The following is a 20,322-nucleotide window of genomic DNA, read 5'->3' as shown; positions in this document are numbered from 1 at the left end:
GAGACCACTCTCCCACCCGGTGCCGAGGCTAGCAAAGACAGGGGAAGACCACTCTCCCGTCTGGTATCAAGGTGAGCAAAGACTGGTGCCGAGGTTAGCAAAGACAGGGGCAGGGGGGGAGACCACTCTCCCGCCTGGTGCCGAGGTTAGCAAAGACAGGGGCAGGTGGGAGACCACTCTGGAGCGCGCAGGACGAGAAGCGCCGAGATAGCAAGAAGCACTTCCTTAGCAGCAGTAATCACTCGTTTCCAGAAGCGCTCTGAGAGACTGCTGGGGACGGGTGGGTAGAGGGAGGAGGGAGACTGGATGGAGGCGAGCTGGGAGTGAGAGTGCAGGGAGGTGGGAGGTTACAGGGGAGAGGAGCGCGCAGTACTAGAAGCGCCGAGAGGGAGCCTGCCGGAGCAGGGAGCTACGGACTGGGAGGACGGGTGAGAGCGAAAGGGAGTAGGGAGGTGGGAGTCTGCAGGGAAATAGCAAGAAGGAGACAAAGGAAAATCAATGGAACAGTGGGGAAAAGAAACGAGCAGCCTACCTTACCAGCAGCAAAATGGCGGCCTCAAGCTTCCGACATTTTTCGGATTTGGGGGCGTGTTTTGCTGTCCTGAGTGACGGACGACTTCACTGTCTAAAGAACAGCAAAACTTACGCCCCCAAATCCGAAAAAGACGGGGCTTGTTTAGAGTGACTCCCTTCTCTTCCAACCAATGGAAGCGAACGGAGCTGAGAGGCGGGTCTAAACTGCCCTACTATACAACATAAGATCTCCGGACCGGAGGCTGCTTCGCAGCTTATAGGTCCCTCGACCTAAAAAGTGCATAAAGTGGTGAATAAAATAGGGTGATGTGCCTTATCACAAAAAACTTTATTAAACACCGACACACCCCCTAACTAAAAACAGAACAGTGCAAAATGCAGTTTGACACAATAACTGACAAAAAGAGCAGACATGTTTCAGCCAGGCGGGCTTCAAGTCCCTAGGCTTTCTTCAGGGCTTCTGCTCTAATAAATTGCTACTGCTTATATTTGTGATCAACCTCATGAAAATTATCTATACACATAAAAACATAAGTGTACTTTGTTATCCAGCAATATAACAACAAGCATACGGTTGGAAAAATATATAAATACTATAAATACAACCAGTATAAACCAGATCCTCCGCGTCAGGGTATGCAGATAGCATCTAAAATAAATCAAATTAACATAAAATAAATTTCTCTAGTTGCTTCATGTGTTCTTTAGCAAACAATATATGTATTTGGATATTTAAATCTAAATATGCTCACCCAGCTTGACCGGGGACTAGACCTCACCTGGACCATGCTCAGGATATGGAGGCCCCGCTCTGCAGAAAGCAAGATTGAGAAAGGGAGGCTGCAGGGTACAGAAACCAGGCGCTGTGATCATATAGTCCCTTCAAGTTACAAATGCCTCGCCCACCTAAAGTTTAATTCCTGCTAACCAGACGGCATTCTATTAACAACAGCCACTGGTACATCATCAGTCCCTCAAAACATTCCACACCGCTCAGTCTTTTCAATAATGTAAATAGCGTGTCCGCAACAAGGATACTTAGTCTATGTACAATGAGGAGAATTAATGTTCATTAGCCCTCCTTGGTTCATCTAGCATGTGTAAGACAAATAATATATATATATATATATATATATATATATATATATATATATCTCTGATCTTAAACAAATAATTCTCTTTACTGGAACGTATTATAAAGGACATGTTACAATCGAAAGTGACTATCAAAGGCTATCAGGGCAACTATCTCATCTAATCACTGCCTGATAACGAAAATCAGGCCATCACCGAACATTAGAACAGCACAAGGACAACAGCAAAATACAACCTACCTGTCCGTCGGTGCCTCGGGACTTCTCTGAGTCTAGGGGGAGGCACCGGCGTGATCAGGAGACGTTATTAAATACATTTGTGGGCGGCAAAGTTTATTGTTCTCTCTACTCAAACAGCCAGCCGAGTAGTCATAGGCGATAGTATGCATACATAAAGCAGAGTCGCTTACCATATCTTAACACCAATGGAATCTCCTGTTAACCTGTGTGTTTACGCCGAGAGATTCCGGGAAGGTGCGTCTTAGGAACTACAAAATGACGTCAGAGAACATGGCGTCTGTAGTTCGTGCTACCTTTAGGATGGGGTCGGTAACATAGTAAAAATCTTCAATAATTACAAAATATCTACAGTAAACCTCGCCAAGTGGGTTAGAATAGGTGCATATTTAGTCCAACCAGCACTGCGATGTATGGAAGTCGCGGTGGAGAACTACAAAATGACGTCACAATTAAGGCGTCTGTAGTTCATACATACACACTATTCCTCCAGATAGTTCCGTAGCTGCGCGCATAAAGAACTACAGAATGGCGTCAAAAACATGGCGTCTGTAGCTCGCGCCATCTTAAAAATTGCCAGAAGTTGTTTTCATATTGTCTTTTACAAGTACGCACTCGTTAACCTCATGATCTGGAGAAAACAAGAGACTAATTTCAACATACTATTTTGGTCTGTGGGAAAAAAACGGTAAGGAGCCACAGACTGACATCACAAAAATAGCGTCTGTAGTTCCTACATCCCTAATATTTCAGACCTTCTTATTCCAGGCCAATAGTAACACTGGAGCAACACTGACCAGTGGTGTGTGTCACTAACATTTCAGACCTACTTAGTCCATGTGGTATATATCACTAGTGTACCCATGGCAGTTGAATCAGAAACTAGTATAGACCATGTATAGAGAATGTGAGTATACAAAGGTGCTGTTGTTAAACCTGCCCCTGACCCACTCCACTTAGTCTACATTCTTGAGGGAAAAGGAGGGAGGAGGAATGTAAAGTAGGAGTAAAGGGGATAAGGTCATGTTAACAGAAAGTCAAAAATTACTCTCTAACCCTCTCTCGTCTATATTGGAAATATGTTCCTATTGGACCCACATCCCTATCCAGAGTTACTACCATCTTGTGACCCCTACAATATCCGCTCTCCCACTTATGGGTAAGTGCCACTGTCCATCTACTGTGAGCGTAATGCAGTACAGAGATATACCTAGGGGCTAATTTACAAGGACCTTCTGGTGAATAAACGGTCCCCAATATTCTACATACTCGACCAAGGTATATCGTCGTTAAGTCCCACAATGTCTGTGTGGAGCTTAAATATCCACCTTTGCTCTTTGATAAATAAGTATCTAGAGACATCACTTATGTGAGATGGTAGAACGGGTTTCTCCAGCACCGTCCATTGGAAGTCCTCTTCCCCGTGTTGTTTGTCTACAAAATGTTTTGTGAGTCTCGTAATGGTTCTCTTACACCGGAATGAGCTCTTGTGTTCCAGCATAGATACACGTACTTTCCGAGTAGTCATACCAACGTATCTAGTTGAACAAGGACAGGTCAGTAGATAGATTCAATTCTGACTGTTGCAATTAGAAAAATGCAATTGATCCCAGGGTCGATCTGTCCCAATGTCTAGACTGACCGTGTGTTTCGTTTTTTGACAAATGGAACAACTACCACATGGGTGATGGCCTACCACAGCTGGAAGGTTCCAGAGGGTACCAATTGTTTTTTTTGGGAACAGTCTTAGGGCGAGTATGGACCAGCCGGTCTCTTATACTGCTAGCCCTCTTAAATGCAAATAAGGGTTGTACAATTTTCGCACTACTATGATTGAGAATCCGCCATTGTCTACGGACTATCTTTTGGATTTGGTTGGCTTTAGTGCTAAATGTGCTTACAAAAGTCAACCTATCCATAGGTGGGTTGAGAGCCGGGGGCTCTAGTAGCGCTTCTCGATAGTTGTTTTTTGCGCGCTTCAGAGAGCGTTTAATCAGCGCAGATGGATAATGTATCTGAGTTGAGTGAGTTGTTTGGTTAGACCCATAGCATGGTGTCGGAACGATTGATCAGTGGAACAATTTCTCCGTATACGTAAAAATTGCCCATAAGGCAAGTTATCCCTAAGGGCCTTAGGATGCTGGCTCTCATATTGCAGCAAAGAGTTCCTCGCCATGGGTTTTCGATAAAGCTCCGTCTGTATGCCTGCAGATGTTACATATCAGGTCCAAGAATGCTAACCTCTCTTTACTGATTTCTATTAAAAGCAGAGCTTTGCACTATACAATTTCCCACTGAAAGGCAATGTTTCTCACCATGTGTTCCCATACCTGGCGTGTCACGCAGTTTGGTGCTTACTTTCTATCCATGTTAAACAGCAGTAGATGTTTCAGCACCCAGGCTAATGTGCTGCATAGCTAAATACATATAAGGTCCCAAAGGCGAGACCAATTGCATTGCAAATGCTTGTTTATGTACTTGTGACTATCGACATCAGTTCTGTACCCCTGGGGCTACACTCACATTAGACTGAGGTCTTGGTTGCAAGCTGGTCAAGTAACAGTCAGGAGCAGCCCCAAGAGCAGGGGAAAGAAAACTGCCTGAGCCTGTGGGCAAGTCATTCCCATCAGTGTTACAGGAGTGACAGTATTTATTACCAGTCAACCGTCACAATGAAACTTAAAAGGTAAAACATGCAAAACAGTATAATATTCTGAGCAACCGCTAAACGACAGGCAAATTAATCTGCAATAAATACATGGGGTAAACTTTCAAATTTCAGACCCAACTGACATTCTGGAGAGAAGATGCAGAGCATGCAACTTTCGGACACTTAAAATGCTACACAAAAAAATGAACGCTAAAGAAAAAAAAAACACGACCAACAATAGAGAAGTCAATACATTTCACATGGGACTAGCATGCATGTTTTTGAATAAACGCTGGTTTCGGAAAAAGTTGCAGTCATTCAGTATGGCAAAAAATGACTGTCAATGGCTAATAAGTATACCAAGCCTTTCAGTGGATAAAAAATAAGCTATCGCAGTCAAGATTATTTTTTAATGCAGAAGTTGCAATCTCTGGTTCTTGCTCTTCCCCTTCATACCTGTGGATCTGCCTCAAATACTAAAAACTAAACCAAGAACTTTCAAACTCCAATGTAATCAAGATAACAGGTGCTCATTTATTCCACAGCAAACATTTCCCTTCACATCACTCGTAAAAGGAACATTTTAACAGAAAAATTAACTACCTAGAACTGGTTGAAGTGTTCACACAACATTATGGAAAAATGGTCTTCAAGAACTTTGTAGCAAACCTGTAAATCAAGCAAGCAGGTTACCTTTGCATATTGTACAAAAGAAGAATGGGGAAGCACACCAGTTTACATCAGCAAACAAATGGGTCAGTAGGAGGCATCATGGGACACACTAGAGGGGCGGATTCATACATCTACTTCAACAGATTCTTCAAGGGATTAGAAGAATGAGTGGGAGCACACTGGACTTTTGAGTGAAATCTGCTGCAAGACACAGGCCTGGATTGGAAAAGCCCTTGCAGCAAGGAAAATGTAAAAGATTTTCAATGCCCAAGACAAAGCAATGTTTTGACTCGCAACTACATCCTGACTAGGAGAAACATTTTGGTATTGCACAAGAAGTAAACTATTTCTTGACCCTACCATGAACTGGACCAGATTTGCCGAATCAAACATTTATTTTGCTCTTTGTGTTGCCAAACAGGGCTTTCTGAGGTAGACACCTAGATATTCAGGGAAAGCAATTTGGAATCCCACGGGATAGGCCATTCCCACCATAGGCCTGGAGTCAAAAACAAACTCTGGGTACTTACCCTACCTTGTGGTACATTGAGGCAAGGCATGTTAGGCTACCACTACAAGGGTGGAGATGAACAGGCTAGAGGGGCAGAGGATAGTGTAATGACTGAAGATAAAACAAGGGCTTCCCAAATGGCATTATAAAACACAATGTATAGTTTCCATCTTGCTAAGACGATAACCAGTTTTCTGTAAAAATTAATCTAGTTTTCGAAAATGCAATCAAGTAAAAGCTGAATAATTTCAGCACTTGGCTACCTGTCATGCCACACATGCGCATCTTAGTTATCCCACTTGAAACAGTTCATTTGTGGTCTACAAATAACTGGCATGTTTATGAATCTACCGGTCAAGTTTATTTAAACATCTGCTAAGAACAAAACTGATAACAGTACATACATATATTGCAATTACCCAGCTATTTTCCAAACCAGATACTTTCAAGACTACAAAAAGTGAGTTGAGTAAAAATGGTAGAATTGTAAGCTGTATATATATAGAAGAATGTTTAATTGACTATTTACAGGGCCAAATTTAAAGAATTCATGTTTCTTCCGCTGCCATTTCTTCACACATTTTTTCATAAGACCTCCCATTGGTGTCTTCATCTTTTATTTCGGCAATTATCTCATCTTCTCGCCCTTCTGATTTTTCTCTGGATTTCTCTCTGGACGTCTCCCTTGATTTCTCTCTGGACGTCTCCCTGGATTTTTCTCGGGACTTCTCCCTGGATTTTTCTCGGGACTTCTCCCTGGATTTTTCTCGGGACTTGCCCCTGGATTTTTCTCGGGACTTGCCCCTGGATTTTTCTCGGGACTTGCCCCTGGATTTTTCTCGGGACTTGCCCCTGGATTTTTCTCGGGACTTGCCCCTGGATTTTTCTCGAGACTTGCCCCTGGATTTTTCTCGAGACTTGCCCCTGGATTTTTCTCGAGACTTGCCCCTGGATTTTTCTCGGGACTTGCCCCTGGATTTTTCTCGGGATTTGCCCCTGGATATTTCTCTGGATTTGCCACTGGATTTTTCTCTGGATTTACCCCTGGATTTTTCTCTGGATTTGCCCCTGGATCTGTCTCTGGACTTTTCTCTGGATTTTCCTCTTGAAGGTTTGTCTCTTGAAGACCTTAGAGAACAGAGAGTATATTTGTCAAACAATTCATATCCCATTGAGAAAACTACAAAACCTGCAGTCCTTATAGTTTAGTATTAAAATGAGGAACTCCGACACAGAACAAAACAATTCCATTCTTGTACATTAAGAAACTGTTTACTACTACTACTTACAATTTTAGAAAAGATTAAATCAGTGACACAGCAATGAATTCTTTGAACGGAAGACCTGGAAAAGTTACCTACATGCTAAGTATTCCAGCATCGCACGGTGTATCGAAAAGAGCCCCAAAAATTTCAAAAGGAACACTTTAGTCTTGGAGCAAACAGGCATGAGTATTTAAGTTTTAAATTTTTTATGGAAACAAAGTTTCTGCCACACACTTCCTTGTAGGTGTCATCTAGCTGACAGCAGCCACTATATACCAAGTATTTTTTTTTTTTTTAAAGGAGAAAGTGGGGGGCGTGGCTACGATGGCGGCCTGAACGGACATGCTTCGTGTGGCTCCCCGGCCCTGTACCCCATAGCACATCGTAAGTTGCTGCAATTCCCCCAAAAACTGCTCGTGCTTGCGTTGCTGGGTTGTACTCCATTGCGACACGCTCCTGGCCGCGTTTCAGCTAAGCGGCGAATACCTACACCCCACTGCGACCACCGGCTGCGAGTTCAGCGCAATGGCGGCGTGGAGCTGAAGCTACCCGGCGGAACCCGCGACGGAGGAGCAAGCCGCGGACCTGCGACACTGACCTACCAGGGGAGGTGAGAGGCGGCCGAACCCCAGCGGTGGTGGCGCGGTCGGCGCTGGGCGATCTGTGAATCCGGGGACCGTGCGTGGCTCCAGTGAGTCCCCGCTACTTTAGGCCCCGGCTTCGGGCCTGGACTGTGTGCGGACGAGACCCCTTCCTGCCGAGGCAGGTCTGAGCGGAGCTGCCGCACCTCATCTCTCGAGCGCCCACGGCCCACTAACTGCTCCAATCCTTCCATCTGTGGCTGCGCACCACCGGAGGAGTCTGTTCCAGGGCCGGAAAGCCGCCCGCCGCTGCCGGCTCTCCCGCTGGGTCGGCGCCATAGTCGAGGCCCCGGCGCCGGGCCTGATGCTGCGGTGGCGGGCCACAGCAGACCGAGAGGTTCCAGGCGACTCCTGCAAGCACTAACAGGCCTGCCTGGGCGGCGTTTGCACCCGAGGTCTCCCACGCCCCCTTACATGCCCGCCACCTCCAGCTTGCATCAAACTCGGAGCCACGTGTGCTCGTTGCTGGGGTTCGCGCCTATGGAGATCCTGCTCTGCCATTGATGCCCCCCGGCTCCGATCAGCGAGGATACACCCACGTGCACCCCGGCGCTGCCCTGCCCAGCCCCGACGCATAAGGTAGGGGCGCCTACCCTTGGGGGCTTTGGATGGCCTGACTGTGACCCTGAGAGCGACGCGAGGTGAGCGGTCGACCTGCTACCCGACTCCCCGGCTTTGGGCCGGCTTATAAGCAACTGGGGGGGGACTGGCGTCCTTGGCACCTGCGGGTGCTGCATAGCGCTGAGCATCCCCACTGACGGTGCCCCCCGCCTCCGGACAGATATATGTGCCCCACCATCCGAGGACTGGCACTACCCACTCTAGTCCTGCTGTGCTAGCGGCGGGGGCCCGGCCCTGACGCCCGAGGAAGCCTGCACGTCTCCTCCAGAACACCAACCCCGGGTGCCCTGCAAGTACTTCCCCACGGACATCACACCAGACCTCGACCTACTACCCGAGGACTTCTAGGCACCCCGCTAACGGAGAGCCGCTTCCCACCCCCAGCGCTTTCCATACGACGGCACTGGAGGACCCGCCGGACTCTGCACCTCATATCGACGGAGCGCCGTCTACGTCCCTATTGCTCTCAGACCAGATCTACGGGGGCCCCTGCTTAGACGACATGGCTCACTCCAGTCGCAAAGGGACTCGGAATATCGTGGATCTTCTACACAAAAACGCACCGAAAGGGGAGAGGGCCCAGACAGTGGTGTCCCCGAAGCCTCCAGCAAGCCCCCAGGGACAAGAGGATGAAACCGCCCCCATCACCAAGGCCTTCCTAGCCTCCCTCTTCAACACTCTGAGGGAGGACTTTCAAACCCTGAAACAGGAACTGGCAGGGGAACAGCGGGAACTACATCGAGACCTGGACAGCCTGGGCGAGCGTGTGGCGTCGGTGAGGAGGCAGACCAATCCCGCAGCATGGAGGTGGAGAGGCTGCAGCAGGAGATTCTTCGGCTTCATGACCAACAAGTGGACTTACAGTCGCACTCCGAAGACCTTGAGAACCGTTCCCAGCGGAACATACGGGTCCGTGGAGTCCCGTTGAAATCTGAGAAGAATAATCTGGTCGAGTATTTGCAAGATCTGTTCCGGGAGATCCTAGGTGAGCCTAAGGAATTTGTGATACGCATCGACAGAGCACACAGAGTTGGCCTGGCGCGAAGGGCGCCAGCTCCACCGCCGGACATATTGGCCTTCCTCCCGGACTTCCCCCTAAAAGAACGCATTCTACGAGAGGCCCGAAGGAACCAGCCTATCCATTTCCGAGACGAACCCGCAGCTCTTTTCCAAGACCTCTCTGCCATCACTCTGCAGAAACGTAAATCCTTCCGGATAGCAACGAACTTTTTGAGAGACAATGGTATACCCTACTCCTGGGGTCACCCGTTTCGCCTGATCTTTAAATGGAAAGGCTCGCTTCATCAACCTAAGTCCCTCAGCGACACTTGTGCTCTACTGAACATTGAAATGCCAGAGGGGCCCGGATATGGAGACACATCCCCAAACAGATCGCAAGATAACCCCTCACAGCGAACAGGAGACGGCTGGCAGACAGTGCAACGGAGGCGATCCTCGAGATCCGTCCCGAAACCGGACCCAGCCACAGTCGCTCAAGAACGAGAAGCAGCTGTGCAAGAAGTCGCGGACAACACTGCAACCGATCTGTAAGGCAATGTTATCCTGGGGGTTCTCTCACACTAATTACCTGGGGCTACGGGTCGGGGGGCCGCCAATTCGGCCGCTACCATGGTACCCTATCCACTGACTTTCTAGGGACCTGTGTCCTACACGAATAGGCCCGAGACTATGAATAGTTCTAGTTTTGGGGTTTGTTCTGGGGAGGTTGGGGGGGGGGGGTGGATGAGGGGGTGGAGGGGGGCTATGTTGGGACTGGGGAGGTTCACTCTGTTGGGGTTAGGGAGGTTCCTCGGGGATGGTTGGGAAGGGGGGACGGGGGGGGGGGGGGGCAGTGTTGCAGGTAGGGCGGTGTGGGGAACGAGGGCGGGGACCAGTATGCCAAGGGACTTCTACAGGTTTCAGGTGTTAACTATAGCTTACTGTACGCAACAGCGACCCATGCTGCTAAACTCATATCTTCGTATTCTCCCATGGTGACTGATACACTCAAGATATTGTCTCTCAATGTAAAAGGCCTCAACAATCCGATCAAAAGAAGGGCTGTCATCTCCTATCTGGAGCACTCGGAGGCTGACATCTGCTTATTGCAGGAAACCCACCTCCTAACTAAATATTGGCAGAGGATGCGCTCCCGGGCTTTTCCTCAGCAATACTTCTCTTCTCTTCCATCTAAGAAAGCAGGGGTGGCCGTTCTCGTGTCCCGGCGTTTCCGGGGCCGGGTGGGGGCCAAAGTAGGTGAAATTAAAGGACGCCCCTGGCCTACACCTTCCTTGTAGGGAATAGAACACTGAGGATCGGCTCCATCTACGCTCCCAACACAGGTCAGGAACCATTCCTGAAAACTGCACTCTCCGAAACACTACAGTCACCTCACTCTCAGCTGATGATTGGGGGGGACCTCAATTTAGTCATGGACACGAATAAGGATAGGTCTGGGCACCGCTATGGGGACACTGGCGCGCTATCAGAGGCGGGCGGGTCCTGGCTGCAGGAGAGGGGTCTTCTAGATCTCTGGAGGACAGCGCACCCCAACACAGTGCGCTTCACCTTCTATTCCCATGTACACCACACATACGCGCGCCTAGATCACTTCTTGGGCTCTTCAGAACTGGTTCCTCACGTCACTGAGGTTTCCATTGTCCCAGCGGCCCTCAGACCATGATGCGGTGGAACGGACACTCAGCATGCCCAAGACACCACGCACCCCTGGTTCATGGAGGCTCAACGAACACCTTTTGCAGAGGATGGCCGTTATTAAACAAATTCATAAATGCATTTCGGACTACCTTGCCACTAATGATACCTCCGCAGTCTCGGTGTCGACCCTTTGGGGAGCCTTAAAAGCCGTAATCAGGGGGGAACTGATCGCCATCGCGGCTGCTGACGCCAAGATCCGCAAAGACAAGAGGGCTGACCTCACAGCACAAGTAGCTGAACTAGAAAGGGTTCACAGTCGCACCTGCGCTCCGAGGATTTGGCGTCAGCTGAAAGCCGCTAGGGCTCAACTGGCCAGCCTCGATACTGACAGAGCGGAATTTGCTGCCCTTCGTCTCCGCCATACGTACTACGTAGGAGGCAACTGCACCTGGGCGCCTTCTGGCCAGCGCCCTAAAGGCCAAGACTCAGCGCTCAAAAATCACCACTCTCCTGGATGACTCCGGTGAGACCCTTACCGAAGACGAACAGGTCGTTGCCGCCTTCCGCTCCTTTTACGCCTCCCTGTATAGCGAGGATAAAGTATCGCCAGCCGCCGTCGACGCGTATTTGCAATCGGCGGAAATCACACCGCTGTGTCCAGCGAACGCAGAGGCCTTGGACGCTCCTATCCGCCCTGACGAAGTCCTAGCCGCCATCTCACGCCTCCACCCGCTCAAATCGCCAGGACCTGATGGCTTTTCATCAGGCTTTTACAAACTCTTCGGCCAGGTACTAGCTCCAATACTTGCGAGGTTGTTTAACTCTTTCAAGGGCCCGAGCTCCATACCACCGGACATGCTGGCGGCTGACAGTGTTGCTGCCCAAGCCGGGCGCTTTCACCAAAGTGTCGGCAGAGCATTTCTACGTGGGCATGGTTTATCTGCTTCCTTGAAGACTCTTAGAGAAGACGTGCCTGTGTCTCGCTCGCTATATATGCCTACTGCATACCTACTGTTTTGCAATGCCTGTCATTCTTGCCCTTAAAACCAATAAAACAAATTTGAAATTCATCTGAATAAATACCTACTTTGAATAACTATGCGACAAATTAACTTATAGCATGGTATCTTCCATCGAGATAGGTATTCAGAAACGATAAACTGGGTACGTGCACAGTTAACATTTAATGCACTGCCTCATATATTAAAAAGTAACGTGATGGGAAGGCTTTGGACATGTCTTCCCAAAACCTGTCCAAGTTAGTCCTTAAACCCCCTTAGAAATGGAAACATTTAGCAATACGCCCATCCACTCTGAAGGTTCTCCGATCCACAAGTGTTAGCTTTCTGCTATTCAAATGTAAATTTTACAGTTTATTTTCTGGCTCCAACTCTGCTCCTGACAAGTGTTTTACAGAACTGATGATGCAACTGGAGGGAAGGGAATGGGTGAGCACAAAAATGGCAATATAATAGGGGAACACACACATACCATAGACCGAACAGAACCAATGCACAAGTCGCAAATTTAGACAAATCTAAAAAATAAAAAGTCAATGCTTCACTATGGATTCCACCTTAAAGAATCTTCAATCTACACAAGACTTGCAATTTTTACTGAAAACAAGCATGAGGAAAAGATTTACAGAACACAGTACGACAGGAAAGATACAGAAACATTTTAAGGGCCAAGCAATCAGGCGCAGCACTATGCACATATTTGTGAATCTGAGTAAGAATCTCGAACTCACAAATGTCGTCACTGACAAGCAGTAAAGAGCAGGTCTCAAGTAATAAACTACTGAGCTTTCATAGCCCATTAATAATCCAAACTCAGGTGTTCTGAATACAGTGAAGCTGTGACACCTGATAGCCGCTCCCATAGGACATTTTGGGGTTTCAGTCCCTACAAGGTAAGGAGTGCCTCTGAAAAAGACACTGCAGGTTGAACCAGCAGTCTCTTCCTGACCTTGCATGGCATAGTGCGCTCTCTCTATCTCTCTATCTATCTCTATCTATCTATCTCCGGCCGGAGGGAACTACATTACCCAGAATCCGCAGCGGCGCGGGGATTACTAGTCAAGACCCTGCGCCAGGAGGCGCATAAAAATCCCTAAGGCCCCACGCAGCGCGGGACGTGCGCGGGCGCTACCCGGGCCAAGGGCGGGCCCGTCCGCACCAGGAAGAGCCAGCCCTCTGATATGCCAGTTTATGGAGCCTGAAATCACTAGCTACGACATATGATAAGGTACTGTTTCTTGCCCCTGACTGTTTTTGTAAGCAGTGGACCACTGGTTGACTATTGGACTCTAGTATTTAGATTGCGAATCATCTAATTGGCTTACTACTTTTTGTAAGAAGGGCACACTAAATGGGGAAGCGTAAGTCAATGAGTGGGGGAGGAGGGGGTGGTGCCGAGCATGGGGCCTCTTCCAAACTACGTAAGAGGAAGAAGGCCAGGAATGTGGGAACGAGAAAACACCAAAAGGGTTTGGCTAAAGCGCAGTAAGGCTGCGCCACATATCAATATCAACGAAACAAGATGCCAGTACTGCGAAAATTAGTTAACCTGTTTTAAATGCACAATGAAATTAAACAATTGTCGCATAAACACAATGTGTCTGTATTAATCTTTTTAATTTTGTAAAAAATTCAAAAGTTATTTTTTCATTTTCAAAAGGATTTTCAAATTATGGAACAAGAGTGGAGGGAGGGCAAATTGTTATTTAAAAGGGGATTCTGGAAGAGTGCAAAGTGCAAAGCAAAAGCTACAAACAATGAGAAAAATAGGACAGATATCACTCATACTGACTCATTGCGCAGTCATCATTTGTTCTATAAAACGCTCATACAAAAAACTAACTCAAGGGTTGGCATACAAAAAGCTGAAAAAGTGAACGGTGAGGATTTTTCAGGGGAAGCAAAAGAGGGGGGATATTTTATATAATAATGGCCACACCAAGGTTCAACAGAACCCGTTATTCTAATTGGTGAGGTGCTAATATTCCTTTTAACCTTCTCAAGTGACAATTGAAACAATTTGTAAATTAGGCCATCAAACCTATTTACAATATCAATAGTTCACACAAACATTTATCCCCAAGATTAGCCTAATGTACAACAAGGTCTACAAAAAGGTCGACGCGTTTCGAAACCCCTTGATTGTGGGGGTTCTCTTCAGGACCTCAGGGTGTTCAGTCCTTGTCTTCTTAGCGTTTTTCAAAGACTCCTGTTATTGGTAGTCAGCTGAGTTTCCATTATGGATTCCAACTCGCTTTTGTTCTTTGGGGCGAACTCGACAGGTTCAGTATGAAGCCGTCGCATGCGTTCAACAGTTTAGCTGTGCCCAATTCCTTGTTTTGAGACCGGACTCCTCTCCCTCGCTCGGCGTCTGTCAGTCAGCCGTCGCGAGAGGAGCATACAGGTATGCCCAGTTAGGAGAGATGAGAGGGTGAGAGTAGATGGGATGAGAGAGGACAGCATGGGAGCAAGAGAATTAGATTTATGAGGTCAGGGATGAGGAGAAATGTGAAGTGCCGAAGAAGTGCAGAAACGCAAGAGAAGTGAGTGTGAGCGAAAGGTGAGGGCAAAGAGGAGGGATACTGTTAAACGGTGAGAGAAGATAGCGGAGTGATGATCTGTGACATTGGTTCGACGTGGGTGAGGGACAACAGCGATGAGGGAAGAGAAGGAGTACTGAGGTGGGTGCTGAGGTAATAGGCGAGAGGGACGTTGGTTCAAGGATGTGTGGAAGAACAAAGGGGAGATGTGAAAGATGAATGGTGGACTGGACAGGTGTAAGATACAAATAGACAGAAATTTGAAGGAAGAGACTTGAGGTGAATGAAAGGTGCTGAGGGGAGAGAGAGGTGATGTGTACAGAGAGGCCATGAGATACATTCGAGAGAGGAGGGCAGTGAAAAGACAGAATGGTAAGAGGTGATTAAACATGAAGTGAGAGGTTGAATGTGGAGAGTTCAGAAGTTGTAAAAAGGGGAGAAAGAAAATGGCTTGCAAAGTAAGAGAGGGGTCCAGGGTTGGAAGAGGAGAGAGGGATGGAAGCGAGGGGGTGAGAGGAAAGTGGCATAGCTAAACTGCTTAACTCTGCATAAGGCTGCCAGGGTTTTAAGGGACCCTTGCTGCTCCCGGCCAGTGCCAGGTGAGCTTCTAATGTGGCAGCACTTATTCCTGAGGAGTGGAAGCCCCTTCACAAAGGTTGACTAGACATCTTTGTTGTTTATTGCTGTATTTTCATTATAACTGGTACTGATGAGATGAAATCTTTCCTCAGTGTTACTGTGTGTAAAAATGTCAAAATAATGGAGCAATACTAACTCAAAATATGCGGCATCAAATAGTATTATTTATTTTTTCTTACCATACAATTTAGTCAAGCCTGCCGCATAATTTGGTCCTCACCTGCCTCATAATTCCAGTAGCTCTGCCTATAGGTTTAGAATGGTTTGTTAGGAGGGGTCCTTAGGCCTGAAAATGTTTACTGGGGGGGGTCTCGGCATCCAAAAGTTTGAAGACCTCTGATCTAGGGGAAGCAACAGACCTGTTTCTCCAAAACTGAAGTCAGGAGAAGGAGTATGCATTTCCCCTGTTGTCGATGATCATGTGGGTGTGAGCTCGAGTTCGCAGACAGGGGGCGAATGTTGTCATTATAACACCCATATGGAGGTCTCAAGTGGGATTTTCAGTTCTTCTGGAACTTTCTTGGGGTTCTCCAATTCGACTGCCCCTCTTTCCGCATATTCTACCGAGTTCGAACAATGAGCCGCATCGGCTAATGACAGAATTGCCTTTGTATCTCATGGCGTGGCGGATTACATGCGAAGCTGGAAACTCCCAGGCCTTTGGAGCCAGGCTGAGCTCCTCCTATCCACAGCCCAGGCCGACAGCACAACAAAACGCTACAGTTCCTCCTGGACGTGACGGATGAGTTTGTATCCGAAACTGGATCTGATGTAGTCCAAATCCTCAATTGTTTGTCAAGCTTAGCGGAAGATTAATTGGCATATTGGTCAATTAATGCCATATGATCTGCCATCTTGGCAGGCCATGCTCAGATAGATGGGGCACCGGTTGTCCAGCATCCTTTTGATTGCAGACTGATTCGGGGGGGGGATTGTTATCTCGCTGCCTCCAGAACTGCGTTATGCAGTGCTATGGGATGTTAATTTGGTATTGAAGTTTTTCTTATGGCAACTGAATCAGTTTTTATACCGAAAGGATATTTCAGCTAAATTGGCAATGTTACTTTGCCTTATCTCGTGCAGAAGGGTCTAAGATGTGCAAGCCGTAGATATAATAGCCAGGGTATTTTCCCTGAAGCGGTATTTTTCAAGCTAAGTTGACCCACTAAGTCCAACAGCCGCACAATTGCTTACCCAGCTCTTGCAGATGCTCCAAAATTGTGTGTGGTGGAATGCCTTAGAGCACACCAAAAGATAACAGACAACTTCCCGCCCGCCCCCATCCCCCCCGCCCGATGGGTGATGCAGCAAGCTGGCATGGACAAGAAGCGTTTCGAAGCACATTAGACGAGAGGTGCAATAGTCCCAAAAGCCTCCTGCTTGGGGGCATATTTACAGGATCTCATGCGTGCAGCAGACTGGTTTTTGAATCTACTTTTAAGAGATTCTACTTTAAGCCATAGCCCAATTCGTGGTAAGTACGCTTTGAAATAACATAATCCTCGCCTCCAGTCCCGACATAGAAGGAAAATTTGCCTAGCTCAAATGAAGGCCATTTTCAATGCTATTAAGGGCACAGAGGCGAGGATTATCCCACCCAGTAGTATTATACTGTCATGAAGGCAGCCAATGACGATATACCAAACTAGTGTATGGGTTGAAGCAGAACTACTGGCAGAGGCTTACTCATTTAAACATTCACAGAAAAAAAGTAAGAATGCCAACACCTGAAGGTAGTAAGAAAGGGGGGGGGGGGGTTTTGCAGCCTGGCATTTCATCATAAAATGTTAGGTTCCGATGTCTAAACATGAAAGTACATCAACTTGTGCACCATGCTGGAAGTAAGGTTTCAGTGTAGTGATTTTAACCATACTACTTACAATAAAAGGTATCAAGCCAGATGTGTTCAACAAACCAGCAAGGACCATAACAGACATTCAGGATATCCACATGAGAAATGTATTTACAAGAAACCTAAAAAAGAAATATTTGCAATTTGGATTATCTTAAAATCTGGAAGCACCAATACCGGAAAACCCTATTTTAGGTATTCATAGATCTCAGGCGAAGATATTTTTAAACTGATTACTCCACTTTAATCCCACCAATGCCATACTAAACCATACCCATGGTAACCTCTAAGAGAAAAAGTACCTGTTCCTGCGGCGATAAGGAACTGCACTTTAAGAGATAGTTACTTGTGTTTTGAACTCCTTTCTCTGGAATTGCGACGATAACTTCTGCTGCGAGAACGGCTACGGTGACGCCTGTGCCGGTCCCTTGATCTAGATCGTGACCGTTTTCTCTCCCGAGAAGCTGATCTTGAACGCCGTCTTCTTCTGTCCCGAGAACGTGATCTGAAGGACAAATAATTTTTAAATGTTTCCTTCATACACTGGCAAAAAAAATAACTAGGTTACCATTAACTACTTAAGAATCCATACGCTACACAACAATTTGTGACCCACCAATATAAAAGTTATAGCAATAAATGGTAATGTTTCAATCCTCTGTAAAAGGCCTGATCAGAATCAATCAGAAAATTAATTAGTAAAATTAAAAAAATATTCACTCTTGTAAAATCGCCACACAAGACTGCACTGCAGTATACCAAAAAGGAAGAGGCAGGTCTGATTATTAAACACATCAAAAAAGATAAATTATAGATGAAGGAAGAAAGGATAATGTTACTTACCCAGTAAGCATCTCTTCTTGGCATGTAGAGCTATAGATTCACATGCTTTGCATACTCCTGCAATCTAGTGTTGGGTCCGGACGTTTGCAAGTTGTTTTTCTCCGAAGAAGTCTTTTCTCGTCACGAGGTTAGGCGGCGACTCCTTTCGGTGATTGTGCGCATGGGCATTGACTTCATTGTTAAATTGTTTTCCCCACAAGAGGGTGAGAATGGAGTAAGGAAGTGTAGTATATAGATGTCCATGCGTATAAATGTGTAATGAACTGCAACAACTATAGGTACTCGGGGAGGCGCATGTGAATTTACAGCTCTACATGCCCAGAGCAGATGCTTACTTGGTAAGTAACATTATCCATTCGAGGCATGTGTGCTGTATATACACATGCTTTGCATAGACTATAAAGCAGTATACTCCCAAATGGGCGCATGGGAATCTACAGCTCTACATGCCCAGAACAGATGCTTACTTGGTAAGTAACATTATCCGTTCGAGGCATGTGTGCTGTATATACACACATGCTTTGCAAAGACTATAAAGCAGTATACTCCCGAAGCGGTGGCAAACCTGTAGGGGTTGCAGCGGTTTAGAACAGTGTTTTAAGTACTGCTTGGCCTACATTAGCTTGTTGACGTGCGTGAGAAGTTGGCCTGGTATATGATGGTCACTATTCTAGTGAACACCTTGCACCAGTCCAAACAAACCTTATGGTGATGGTTGTAAGTCAACCTTATAGACCAGCTATCCTAGTGGTAGCGTGGACAGAACAGTCTTAGGCTAGAAGACTTGAGGGCGTGTAAAGCCAGCTGTTTTACCATATGTAACCCCTTGAATATCAAATGAAAGGACACCACACAGGATATATATAAAATATATATGCATTCATTTACTAACTCACTCCTCTGAACTCTTTATGAGATCAGAGGCCAAAGCACATAACAAGATACTTAGTCAGAATACGTTAAGTAGCACAATTTACGGTTAGGCCCTTGTTGCTTAGCAAACCATATATTAAGAAAGTGGTATAAGTACCACATCACGAGAAAAGGAAAGGCCTAGGGCATCGCTGGGGCTACACTATCTGAACCTTAGTTTAGAAGTAGGAGGCCCACAGGCGGCGCATGCAGTGTCTTTACACACACGCGTGAGTCAATGCAAAGTCAATGGGAACTTAGAAGTTAGATTTAGAAGGATTTAGGACACTTCTGGTCTAACTAGAAGGAAACAACTAAAAACCTAGACACTTGGATAGTCAATACCCTTTGGAGCACCGAAGTACTCGCGTTACCTCACCCACGGACGGCGGGTGCATAGGTGTGAAGATGTGTCGGGTTTCGCCGTTGAATCCTATGGAGCCTTTGAAGAAAGATGCTGCAGGCGACCAGGAGGAAGATGTCCGGGTGGATCCAAGGGTGGATCGAAGATGAAGAGGACCTGAAAGCAGAGGGGACAGAGTCTGGGTCACTAGCCAGTGACCAGGTGGAACCAGGAAGGAACCAGACGACGTCGAGGAGCAATCAGGTGCTGTCTTGAAGCTTGTCTTGGCAGCCACGTGGACCAGGAGGCGTCGACGACGACCAGGTGCTGGAGACGAGCTGTACCACGAAGGTTCTCGCAGATGGAGGGGTCGACTTCCGGATTGGAGTCAACAAGCCTTGGCAAAGACAACCCACGCAGGATACAACAAAGGCTTCTGGTGCAGACCAGCAAGGTCTGGGGTGCTTCAACTTTGCAGGGAAGCATGGGCCAGTCTGGAGCAACCAGACCAGCGAGGTGGTTTCTAAGGATTGTCGTCACAGAGGCTACTGCCAACGGGCTAGCAACCGGGCAACGCGCCGAGCAGAACAAAAGCAGAAGGGCCGCAAGCAGAACTCGTGGAGTGTGGGGGGCTGATCTTAGTCGCAGATGGAGCTCAGGATCGGGGCTTCTCAATCCACAGTGCACAGCTTCGAGGGTACCTCAGGAGCTGCACAGGTAGCAAGTTGCAGGCTTTTCAAGATGTCCGGTCCCACGTGTCTTGTCGCCTCCACGGATCTCAGCTATGCTGCAGTCGTGAAGAGAGGGTCAGAGAGGTCTGGAAGTCTGGGTCTTGTCAGGCTCTGTGCTCGGGTTCCGGCGGGAAAGTCGACAAAGCAAGCCGTTGATTTGCTGGATGGTGCCTGGTTGCCCAGGGTGGTCACTCCTTGGCCACAAGGGAGATTCTTCAGTCTTCAGCTTCAGCAGAATGTCGAAGGTCCAGAGTTTCGTGTCAAATTTCAATTCAGGATTAATCTAAAGTCTCAGGACTCAGCTCCTACCTTTATACAACTAAAAGGGGCTGGATTACTTTATAGGTCCCTCCTATGGGTGGGACCAGCAAGGGGGGGTGGTTACACCCCCTCTCCTTTGTCCAGTTTCGTGCCAGAGCTGGGGCTGGAGTGCCCCAGCAACCGGGTTGAACCGGGGTATGCATGGAGCACCTAGGGTGCTCCAGGCAGTGTCTCATTCTATTCAGCCCTCCCTGTCCCAATATACAAAGTCCTGTCTGGGGTGGTGCTCGCACCTCCCC

At 47.3% G+C, this 20,322-nt stretch overlaps 1 protein-coding gene across 3 annotated transcripts in view; it reads right to left on the bottom strand.

Moving 5' to 3' along the window:
- Positions 1-5,029: 5,029 nt before the first annotated feature.
- Positions 5,030-20,322, bottom strand: part of LUC7L (LUC7 like) — a 253,595-nt gene continuing 238,302 nt past the window's right edge. For all 3 annotated transcript variants that reach the window (XM_078663114.1, XM_078663115.1, XM_078663116.1), the window contains 2 exons: positions 17,280-17,438; positions 5,030-6,826 (listed from right to left, as the gene is read on the bottom strand). In XM_078663114.1, coding sequence (XP_078519240.1) covers positions 6,247-6,826; positions 17,280-17,438 — 739 coding nt within the window. In that variant the 3' untranslated portion in view covers positions 5,030-6,246. The remainder of the gene's footprint in view (positions 6,827-17,279; positions 17,439-20,322) is intronic.

This window comes from Lissotriton helveticus, chromosome 10, assembly GCF_964261635.1.
Source record: "Lissotriton helveticus chromosome 10, aLisHel1.1, whole genome shotgun sequence".
Taxonomy (NCBI): domain Eukaryota; kingdom Metazoa; phylum Chordata; class Amphibia; order Caudata; family Salamandridae; genus Lissotriton; species Lissotriton helveticus.
Note: the sequence above shows the minus strand (reverse complement) of the source record. Positions and strands in the feature narration are given on the sequence as shown.